The sequence below is a fragment of the Oncorhynchus mykiss genome, chromosome Y (genome assembly GCF_013265735.2).
Source record: "Oncorhynchus mykiss isolate Arlee chromosome Y, USDA_OmykA_1.1, whole genome shotgun sequence".
Classification (NCBI taxonomy): domain Eukaryota; kingdom Metazoa; phylum Chordata; class Actinopteri; order Salmoniformes; family Salmonidae; genus Oncorhynchus; species Oncorhynchus mykiss.
In genome coordinates this window covers 13,099,390-13,111,621 of record NC_048593.1, presented here as the reverse complement: position 1 = coordinate 13,111,621, position 12,232 = coordinate 13,099,390, and the positions used below count along the sequence as shown (strand labels likewise).

Sequence of the window (12,232 nt, the reverse complement as noted above, 5' to 3'; positions counted from 1 at the left end):
AGGAGTTCAGGGAACTCCATGAGAAACGCTGCATATGGCCCAGGAGGCCTGTAAACAGTAGCTATAAAAAGTGATTGACGAGGCTGCATAGATTTCATGACTAGAAGCTCAAAAACGTCATTTTTTTGTTGTTGGTAAATTGAAATTTGCTATCAGAAATGTTAGCAACACCTCCGCCTTTGAGGGATGCGCGGGGGGGTATGGTCACTAGTTTAACCAGGAGGTGAGGCCTCATTTAACACAGTAAATCCATCAGGCTTAAACCATGTTTCAGTCAGGCCAATCACATCAAAATTATGATTCGTTCATTGACCATAACTGCCTTGGAAGTGAGGGATCTAACATTAAGTAGCCCTATTTTGAGATGTGAGGTATCACAATCTCTTTCAATAATGGCAGGAATGGAGGAGGTCTTTATTCCAGTGATATTGCTAAGGTGAACACCGCCTTGTTTAGTTTTGCCCAACCTAAGTCGAGGCACAGACACGGTCCCAATGGGGATAGTTGAGCTGACTACACTGACTGTGCTAATGGCAGACTCTACTGAGCTGGCAGGCTGGCTAACAGCCTGCTGCCTGGCCTGCACCCTATTTCATTGTGGAGCTAGGGGAGTTAAAGCCCTGTCTATGTTCGTCAATAAGATAAGAGCACCCCTCCAGCTAGGATGGAGTCCGTCACTCCTCAACAGGCCAGGTTTGGTCCTGTTTGTGGGTGAGTCCCAGAAAGAGGGTCAATTATCTACAAATTCTATCTTTTGGGAGCGACAGAAAACAGTTTTCAACCAGCGACTGGGTTGTGAGACTCTGCTGTAGAGTTCATCACTCCCCCTAACTGGGAGGGGGCCAGAGACAATTATTCGATGCCGACACATCTTTCTAGCTGATTTACACGCTGAAGCTATGTTGCGCTTGGTGACCTCTGACTGTTTCATCCTAACATCGTTGGTGCCAACGTGGATAACAATATCCCTATACTCTCTACACTCTTCAGTTTTAGCTTTAGCCAGCACCATCTTCAGATTAGCCTTAACGTCGGTAGCCCTGCCCCCTGGTAAACCGTGTATGATCGCTGGATGATTCGTTTTAGGTCTAATACTACGGGTAATAGAGTCACCAATGACCAGGGTCACTGTAATACGTGACAGCCAATGGGATGCAGATGACATGACAAATAAACTCAAAACGGGGGAATGTTTGGTTGCTCAGGAGGAAGTCGAATGTATGGAAGACATTTGACGAGTTGTAGAAAATACTGGAGATCAAGAAAACGAAGGTAAGGAGCAAGCGGCGCATAGCAAAGATTTATCTGACATGTTGTGGTTGGGTGAGGCTTGGTGCTCACGGAATCAGTAGGTTATTATACACACTCACAGGCAACAGAACCAAGATCTGTTTTTATTTCTGTAGATATACAGTTGAAGTCGGAAGTTTACATACATACGTTTAGGTTGGAGTCATTTAAAATTTTATCTGTCAACCACTCCACAAATTTCTTGTTTTAACAAACTATAGTTTTGGCAAGTCGGTTAGGACATCTACTTTGTCTACAAGTCATTTTTCCAACAATTGTTTACAGACAGATTATTTCACTTATAATTCATTGTATCACAAATCCAGTGGGATCATGTTGTGTATATATATTGAAGCAACATCTCAAGACATCAGTCAGGAAGTTAAAGCTTGGTCGCAAATGGGTCTTCCAAATGGACAATGACCCCAAGCATACTTCCAAAGTTGTGGAAAAATGGTTTAAGGACAACAAAGTCAAGGTATTGAAGCGGCCATCACAAAGCCCTGACCTCAATCCTATAGACAATGTGTGGGCAAACTGAAAAAACGTGTGCTAGCCAGGAGGCCTACAAACCTGACTCCGTTACACCAGCTCTGTCAGGAGGAATGGACCAAAATTCACCCAATTTATTGTGGAAAGCTTGTGGAAGGCTACCTGAAATTTTTCGCCCAAGTTAAACAATTTAAAGGCAATGCTACCTAATACTAATTGAGTGTATGTAAACTTCTGACCACTGGGAATGTGATGAAAAGCTGAAATAAATAATTCTCTCTGCTATTATTTTGACATTTCACATTCTTAAAATAAAGTGGTGATCTTACCTGACCTAATACAGGGAATTTTAACTCGGATTAAATGTCAGTAATTGTGAAAAACTGAGTTTAAATGTAGTTGGCTAAGGTGTATGAAAACTTCCGGCTTCAACTGTGTATAGGGCATCAGCCTCTAAGGTGCAGGGTTGAGTAGCCGGGTGGTACCCGTCCAGTGATGACTATTTAGCCTTGAGATAGAAGCTGTTTTTCACGTTTGATAAGATTGACAGACATAGTAATAAAAAAGGCACATTTAGGGAGTCTCCAAAGAGGCAGAAAAATGTAATCTCTACAAATATTTTACCGGACAACTGGAGATTTACTGTTCCCAACTACAAAATACTGTTTATTTTTTTCTCAAAGTAAAAAAAGCTATTCAAGAATTGACTTCATTTTTTATTTCCAACAAATCATGAAATAGTGATGTCGAATCATTCTCTAGTATCATGCTTAATTACACCAATGTAAAATACATTTAGCAACAGAATTTGGAGAATGAACAGAGTGTGTCTTCTATACCAGAACTTGATTCAAAACTTAGACGGGAAAATGTAAACCCTTACAAATATGGACATAGAGGACAGAAAAAAGCCGAACCCCAATATAATTTGGGATGCCTTTAACCTGTTGCGTCTACCAAACCCGGATCCGGGATTCTATTTACAGACCTAAGCTCATTACCATAATGCAACGTTAACTATTCATGAAAATCGCAAATGAAATGAAATAAATATGCCATCTCTCAAGCTTAGCCTTTTGTAAACAACACTGTCATCTCAGATTTTCAAAATATGCTTCTCAACCATAGGAAAACAATCATTTGTGTAAAAGTGGCTAGCTAGCGTAGCATTTAGCGTTAGCATTAGCGTTAGCATCCAGCACGCAAGATTTCAACAAAAACATAAAAGCCTTCAAATAAAATAATTTACCTTTGAAGAACTTCGGATGTTTTCAATGAGGAGACTCTCAGTTAGATAGCAGATGCTCAGTTTTTCCAAAAAATATTCTTTGTGAATTCGAAATAGCTCCGTTTTCTACATCACATTTGGCTACCAAAAAAAAAATGAAAATTCAGTCCTCAAAACGCGAACTTTTTTCCAAATTAACTCCATAATATCGACTGAAAACATGGCAAACGTTGTTTAGAATCAATCCTCAAGGTGTTTTTCACTTATCTCTTCAATGATATATCGTTCGTGGAAGCATGGTTTCTCCCCTCAATCAAATGGAAAAGTACAAGCAGCTGGCGTTTGCGCACCGAATTCCACGCAGGACACCAGGCGGACACTTGGAAAATGTAGTCTCTTATGGTCAATCTTCCAATGATATGCCTACAAATACGTCACAATGCTGCTAACACCTTGGGGGAACGACAGAAAGTGTAGGCTCATTCCTTGCGCAATCACAGCCATATAAGGAGACAATGGAAAACAGAGCTTCAGAGATTCTGCTAATTTCCTGCTTGACGCATCATCTTGGTTTCGCCTGTAGAATGAGTTCTGGGGCACTTACAGACAATATCTTTGCAGATTCTGAAACTTCAGAGTGTTTTCTTTCAAAAACTGAATATGCATAGTCGAGCATCTTTTCGTGACAAAATATCGCGCTTAAAACGGGAACGTTTTTTATCCAAAAATGAAATAGCGCCCCTAGAGATCCAAGAAGTTAAGGCGTACATTAGGGGAATTATAATCTCACACTCGCCAAAAGTTAAATTTTGTTTAGTGATTTTTTTTCTTCCTATATTAAAAAGTATCCCATAAAAAGTATTTACAAGGTGAAGAAGAAAATTAAAGGTTAAACTCAAATAACTACCTAATGGTAAATAAACCTGGTAAATATCTCGCAGCTCTCACAAAACTAATAAATGCTAAACCAGTTATAATTTTAAAAGATAAAGATACAGAAGCAGTAATTTGAAGCAACAATGCAATTTAATCACAAGTTTATTATGAAAATGTATATAAATCAGAATTGTGTATATATATATATATATATATACAGTGCCTTGCGAAAGTATTCGGCCCCCTTGAACTTTGTGACCTTTTGCCACATTTCAGGCTTCAAACATAAAGATATAAAACTGTATTTTTTTTTGTGAAGAATCAACAACAAGTGGGACACAATCATGAAGTGGAACGACATTTATTGGATATTTCAAACTTTTTAAACAAATCAAACACTGAAATTGGGCGTGCAAAATTATTCAGCCCCTTTACTTTCAGTGCAGCAAACTCTCTCCAGAAGTTCAATGAGGATCTCTGAATGATCCAATGTTGACCTAAATGACTAATGATGATAAATACAATCCACCTATGTGTAATCAAGTCTCTGTATAAATGCACCTGCTTTGTGATAGTCTCAGAGGTCCGTCAAAAGCGCAGAGAGCATCATGAAGAACAAGGAACACACCAGGCAGGTCCGAGATACTGTTGTGAAGAAGTTTAAAGCCGGATTTGGATACAAAAAGATTTCCCAAGCTTTAAACATCCCAAGGAGCACTGTGCAAGCGATAATATTGAAATGGAAGGAGTATCAGACCACTGCAAATCTACCAAGACCTGGCCGTCCCTCTAAACTTTCAGCTCATACAAGGAGAAGACTGATCAGAGATGCAGCCAAGAGGCCCATGATCACTCTGGATGAACTGCAGAGATCTACAGCTGAGGTGGGAGACTCTGTCCATAGGACAACAATCAGTCGTATATTGCACAAATCTGGCCTTTATGGAAGAGTGGCAAGAAGAAAGCCATTTCTTAAAGATATCCATAAAAAGTGTTGTTTAAAGTTTGCCACAAGCCACCTGGGAGACACACCAAACATGTGGAAGAAGGTGCTCTGGTCAGATGAAACCAAAATTGAACTTTTTGGCAACAATGCAAAACGTTATGTTTGGCGTAAAAGCAACACAGCTCATCACCCTGAACACACCATCCCCACTGTCAAACATGGTGGTGGCAGCATCGTGGTTTGGGCCTGCTTTTCTTCAGCAGGGACAGGGAAGATGGTTAAAATTGATGGGAAGATGGATGGAGCCAAATACAAGACCATTCTGGAAGAAAACCTGATGGAGTCTGCAAAAGACCTGAAAACATAAAGCAAAATCTGCAATGGAATGGTTCAAAAATAAACATATCCAGGTGTTAGAATGGCCAAGTCAAAGTCCAGACCTGAATCCAATCGAGAATCTGTGGAAAGAACTGAAAACTGCTGTTCACAAATGCTCTCCATCCAACCTCACTGAGCTCGAGCTGTTTTGCAAGGAGGAATGGGAAAAAATGTCAGTCTCTCAATGTGCAAAACTGATAGAGACATACCCCAAGCGACTTACAGCTGTAATCGCAGCAAAAGGTGGCGCTACAAAGTATTAACTTAAGGGGGCTGAATAATTTTGCACGCCCAATTTTTCAGTTTTTGATTTGTTAAAAAAGTTTGAAAATATCCAATAAATGTCGTTCCACTTCATGATTGTGTCCCACTTGTTGATTCTTCACAAAAAATACAGTTTTATATCTTTATGTTTGAAGCCTGAAATGTGGCAAAAGGTTGCAAAGTTCAAGGGGGCCGAATAATTTCGCAAGGCACTGTATATATAGCCATCTAAGACTCTAACTCTGCAACAACTATCAGCATACAACATTTTTTTTATTAAAAATAGATATCACCCAACAATAAATCTGAATTGCTGTTAAAATTTTCGCATGGAGAAAAGCACCAGGAATGGATGGTTTTCCCGTAGAATTCTATTCAACCATTTGGACAAAGTGACCATTTACACAAATGACCACACACGTCGCTTAATTCAGTACTTCCTAGTTCACTGCATCAAACAGTTATATTCAAATCTGGAGAGTCCCCTGCTGATTAACTTCTCTGGGATATGTGGGATGGTAGCGTCCCACCTCGCCAACAGCCAGTGAAATTGCAGGACGCCAAATTCAAAACAACAGAAATCCCATAATTAAAATTTCTCAAACATACAAGTATTTTTACACCATTTTAAAGATAAACTTCTTGTAAATCCAGCCACAGTGTCTGATTTCAAATAGGCTTTATGCCGAAAACACACCAAACAATTATGTTAGGTCAGCACCTAGTGACAGAAAACCATACAGCCATTTTCCAGCCAAGGAGAGGGCTCACAAAAAAAAAAAAAATGGCGATTACATTAATCACTAACCTTTGATGATCTTCATCAGATGGCACTCACAGGACTTCATGTTATAGAATACATTTTTGTTTTGTTCGATAAAGTCCATAATTTATGTCCAAATACCTCCTTTTTGTTTGCACGTTTAGCCCAGTAATGCAAATGCATAATGCGCGATCACTTGTTCAGACGAAATGTCAAAAAACACAGTTTGTAGAAACACAGTTTTTACATCAAACGATGTATAGAATCAATCTTTAGGATGTTTTTAACATAAATCTTCAATAATGTTCCAACCGGAGAATTCCTTTGTCTTTAGAAATGCAATGGAACGCAGCTACCTCTCACGGGAGCGCGAGTGATCAGCTCATGGCATGACACTTGGCTGAAACAGCTCTCTTTCTCTCCCCCTTCACAGTAGAATCCTCAAACAAGGTTCCAAAGACTGTTGACATCTAGTGGAAGACTTAGGAAGTGCAAAATGACCCCATAGACACTGTATATTCAATAGGCAATGACTTGAAAAATTACAAACCTCAGATTACCCACTTCCTGGTTGGATTTTTTCTCAGGTTTTTGCCTGCCGTTATACTCACAGACATCATTCAAACAGTTTTAGAAACTTCAGTGTTTTCTATCCAAATCTATATTATGCACATTCTAGCTTTTGGGCCTGAGTAGCACCTAGTTTACTCTGGGCATCTTTTTATCTAAGCTACTCAATACTGCCCCCCAGTCCCAAAGAAGTTAGACCCATAAGTTTAATAAATTGTAACAATAAAATTATAAATCTTATAAAAAGACTTGAAAGACTTGATACAAATACACAAACATGTTTCAGTTGAATACAATATGCAAAACAATAAACCAATTTATTAATAATGCCCGAAAACACTTTTGATTGTCTGGAATTGCCATTTCTATTCAACTTTCTAGCCGAAATAATACATTTGTATTGAACACGACGGGAGACAGAGAGCTGGTTTCAAGCGCAGGGAGCAGCAGCTGTTTATTGTACAGGACCACAGGAGGAGGCAGGTAGCTGGGTCCAGGGGCAGGCAGGGGGTCACACACAGGGGGTCCAAAAGGGCAACCGTACAGGCAGGGAAAAGGCTAGTAACGCCATCCGGGAGATCAGGCAATAGGTAGATAACAGGAAATCCTAAAGTACATGCAGGGAATAGGCAAAAGGCGTCGTTAGTGAGGCAGGCAAAAACTATCATACACGGGAGGAGTAAATCACGGGAAAAACAGAGCTACGAAAGAAGTGTCACAAAACAAACAATACCTCATAGTGATGGGGTATAAAGAACTGAACTAAATAGTGTGTGATAATGACATACAGGTGTGTGAACAGGTGATTAGAATTCAGGTGATTGGGATCTGGAGAGTGAGCTGCGTTCAGGGGATCTATGAGTTTGAGAGTGTGAGCTGGAAAGTGGGCTGCGTTTAGAGGATCTACGTGTTTGAGAGTGTGAGTTGGAAGCAGACGTTACAACATTCAATACAAATATTGTATAGATGTCCTAAAGCAAAAATATACTTGAATGATATAATACACTGAACAAACAGGCAACATTTTTAAAGATTTTGTTGAGTTACAGTTCATAAAAGGACATCAATCAATTTAAATAAATTCATTAGGCCCTAATCTATGGATTTCACATGACTGGGAATACAGCTATGCATCTGTTGGTCACAAATACCACAAAAAAAAAGAAAAAAAGCTAGGGCCTTGGATCAGAAAACCAGTCAGTATCTGGTGTGACCACCATTTGCCTCATGCAGCGCGACACATCTCCTTCGCATAGAGTTGATCAGGCTGTTGATTCACCTGGAAGGTTATAAAATTAACATGGAAAAATTCTAAATAATGGCAACCGGGAAAAAGAATAACTCCCAGATCTGCAGCATTCCTTTAAGTAGACTACAAAAAATGACTCAACACTATGAAAGCAGATCTAATTAAATGGAATAATCTTTCTGTAAATCTTTCAGGTAGAATATACCTCTTTTAGAATGGCATGGCCGCTAAAGTTTTTGTATTTATTTTCAGTAATACCAATTACCCCACCGAAGACATTCTTTAAAAAGTATACTCAGTTATAACAGACTTTATATGGGCAAATCGAATTCATAGAATGAAAAGCAACGTTTTACTTCTTCCTAATTCTGGGGGTACATATTGAAAATGCTCATCTGCAGAATCTTTTTACGTGTCTATTTTCAAAAGATAAAGCTAAGAACATTAACAACTTCATAGTATAACAATATGGAAGGAAATGAAACGTATTCTACAAGAACCAATATCACTTCCTTAAAACACAACCTTATGGAACAATCGTTGGGTAGCTTTTCAGAATTCATCGATAAGTTGGCCCACATGGAAAACTAAAGGCATAGAAACCATAAATGACTTGGTGACAGGAAATACATTTATTCCCATTACAGCTTTAAAAAGCAATTTGAGTAGATATTTTGAAATACATCCAACTGGGAAGTTTTATATCACCAAATGTTGATTTAAAATGTTTTGGACACCAGAGCAACCTTGAGGGAATCGTATTTGAGTCCGAAAATGATGTTCATATGACAGGGAAGATTATGCAAAACCTTGCAGAGAGAATATCCAACTGACAATCTCTTTAGAAAAAAATATAAACTACTGGAACCAAGACTTAAAAATAACTGATGTTGGCACAAGATGGAGGGACTGCTGGAACATAACTAACACAATTACAGTTCATGAAAATGTACGCCTAATCCAGTATAAATGAATGTATCGAATGTATTATACAAGAGACAAAATTCCCAAATTCTACAGCACCATTGCAGTCATGTCTGAAGTGTAAAACTATAATGAGTAAATAATTAATGCCTTCTGGGAATGTTACAAAATTCCAAAGTCATGGGTCGGAGTTGGAAAGATGGGTGTCAGAGGTATTGCAATGTAAATGTAAATGTGCTTTTAATTCATCTGTCTGTATATTCCAAGACATGACATATGAGGGTGCAGCGAGCTACCCGATGGGTTGGACAGTACTCTTCTCATCGATTTACCTTTAAAAAAAACACTTGTACTCAAAACAAATTGCCAATCCTCTGCCGTTCACGCAATGGAAAGGTCAAATGCTTTATTATTTAAGAATTGAAAGAGCGCGGCGATGGAGAGAAGGTAAATTGTGCAGTTTGTGGCAAAAAGGGATATAAGGCTGGATATGGGGGCTAGTGGGTCTCGGCAGGGGTGATGTTTGTATGATGTATTTGTTTGTATGTGTATGTTTTTTAATTCATTGTTTGTCAAATAAAATCTTAGACAAACAAAAAGAATGAAGTTGATTTGACCTTTGCGTGACCTCTGTTGACCTGTGTCCCCTCTGGGTCAGATCTCCCTGGAGACGGAGCGTCTGGGGCCTCGTCGCGTGGAGGGGCTGAGGAGGGAGGATGAGGAGTGGACGAGGAAGGCTCACGCTGCCGTCCTCTCCATACAGGACCTCACCGTCAAGTTCTTCGAGACCACCGCCAGGGCTCAGAAAGGTAAGTCACACACACACACACACACACACACACACACACACACACACACACACACACACACACACACACACACACACACACACACACAACACTCTGTAGAGGCAAACTCCAGAGCTATGCATCTTCCGCAGAGCAGCCCATAGACAGACTATTATACTGACACTCCCTCCGAGTCAGACCCGAATCTCCATGCTTTAAATTGCTTTGTCTAAACTCTTCCCCCAATCACCTTAACCCACCTTAACTATCAACTGGCTCACACTCGGGTTAAAACCTCAAACATATTTTGTCTACCTTTGGGCCTTTGTATTTAAAAAAAAAAATCTGTGTGTGTTCCAGCGGTTTACGAGCGGATGCGTGTGGACCAGAGGAAGTTTGGCAAGGCGGCGTGGGCTGCAGCCGTGGACCGCATGGAGCGTCTGCAGTACGCCGTGTCCAAGGAAACACTGCAGCTGATGAGGTCCAAGGAGATCTGCCTGGAGCAGAGGAAACATGGCCTGAAACAGGAGGTACTACCACTACTACAGTACTACTACTATACTACTACTGTTATAAAAACAATAAAGGAGATCTGCCTGGAGCAGAGGAAACATGGCCTGAAACCGGAGGTACTACTACTACTACTGCTACTACCACTACTACTATTGTTATAAAAACAATAAAGGAGATCTGCCTGGAGCAGAGGAAACATGGCCTGAAACAGGAGGTACTACTACTACTACTGCTACTACCACTACTACAGTACTACTACTATACTACTACTGTTATAAAAGTAATAAAGGAGATCTGACTGGAGCAGAGGAAACAGCCTGAAACTGGAGGTACTACTAATGCTATAGCACTTTTCCAGACTCTCAAAGCACATTGTATTGGGGAGTCACTCCTCATCCACCACCAATGCCACGGCAGCCATTTAACACCAGATATCTCAACGCACACCAGCTACCCTAGGTACACAGTACTCTGTCTTTCTGACCATCTCTTTCTCTCTCTCTGGGTGTCTCAGATGCAAAACCTGCAGGAGGGAGAGGATGCCATGTTGCGGTTGGACCAGATGGAGGCGCTGTACTATGAGCTCCAGCTGCAGCTCTATGACATCCAGGCTGAGGTGCTGCGCTGTGAGGAACTGCTGCTCAATGCCCAGCTCACCAGTCTACGCAGACAGATCACTGGTAATACTACACACTTTATACCTGTTGCTGCTAACGAACATTCCGACTAGGAACTGCTGCTTAACGGCCAGCACACCGGTCTACGCAGACAGATCACTGGTGGACAATAATATTATACACTAGCGATACTACGGTACCAGATTTTCCTTGTCGAAAACGAAAACACAAAGCAGACTTCAAATCAAATGTATTTATATAGCCCTTCGTACATCAGCTGATATCTCAAAGTGCTGTACAGAAACCCAGCCTAAAACCCCAAACAGCAAGCAATGCAGGTGTAGAAGCACAGTGGCTAGGAAAATCTCCCTAGAAAATAATCACAGTAGTTGTCGAGGGTGCAGCAAGTCAGCACTTCAGCACTTAACTCTATGGTCCTTTAAAACCTACTTTTGTAAAATATTGAGCTCGTCAAATAAACAAATGTGACTCTGGGCGACAACACAAGGCAATTTTTTTTTTCATCATTAAGACTGTTTTCTTCATGAAATTTAGTCCACTTCATGTTTTGTTTCCTTTGCTTCCTTACTTCCTAGTATCGCGATACAGATATCGTGACAACACTACTATACACATATACCTGTTGCTGTTAATCAACACTTCTGCCTGTTATAACCGCTCAGCTCCAGAGCCTCTGTAGAAAGACTGTGGCCTACTGTACTAAACAGTGATCCTTTCTGTGTCCTCTCTCCCTCAGAGCGCCAGGACGAGGTGGTGTATTATGATGCGTATGAGAGTCCTGATGCCATGCAGGGGGTGGAGGAACCCTCAGCTCCCCCTCCGTCTCTTCGAGACGAGCTTAGCCAGCTGCAGCAGAGGACCAGACAGCTAGAGGCACGCAGGGGACGCATCACCACCAAGAAGGTCTACCTTAAGAACAAAAAGGTAATTAGCAACCAATCACACGCTTACCTCTGGACTTGCTAACCAATCAAAGCCATGAAAGCCTGCCCCGAAAACCAATACTTTGTTTACGTCTTACATCCTCCTGTAATGTGTTGGCTCTAATATGTCTTGTTTACCTAAAACCAGGAGATCTGTATCATCAACCACAACCAGAAGATACAGCAACGCCAGGGTAGTCAGGACGACCAGACATCACATCAAGCGCTGCAACAGGTACGTTGTCTTTCATTAGTTTTTGTGTTTGAGATTCCCTATAAACTCGCCACTTCGATACAGCTACAGTTGAAGTCGGAAGTTTACGTACGCTTAGGTTGGAGTCATTAAAACTTGTTTTTTAACCACTCCACAAATTTCTTGTTAACCTCTCT

General features: G+C 40.6%; 1 protein-coding gene across 1 annotated transcript in view; it reads left to right on the top strand.

Moving 5' to 3' along the window:
• Positions 1 to 12,232, top strand: part of LOC110509662 (junction-mediating and -regulatory protein) — a 58,822-nt gene that overhangs the window by 38,854 nt on the left and 7,736 nt on the right. The window contains exons 3-7 of the mRNA XM_021590679.2: positions 9,639 to 9,789; positions 10,129 to 10,298; positions 10,796 to 10,961; positions 11,656 to 11,843; positions 11,991 to 12,077. Coding sequence (XP_021446354.2) covers positions 9,639 to 9,789; positions 10,129 to 10,298; positions 10,796 to 10,961; positions 11,656 to 11,843; positions 11,991 to 12,077 — 762 coding nt within the window. The remainder of the gene's footprint in view (positions 1 to 9,638; positions 9,790 to 10,128; positions 10,299 to 10,795; positions 10,962 to 11,655; positions 11,844 to 11,990; positions 12,078 to 12,232) is intronic.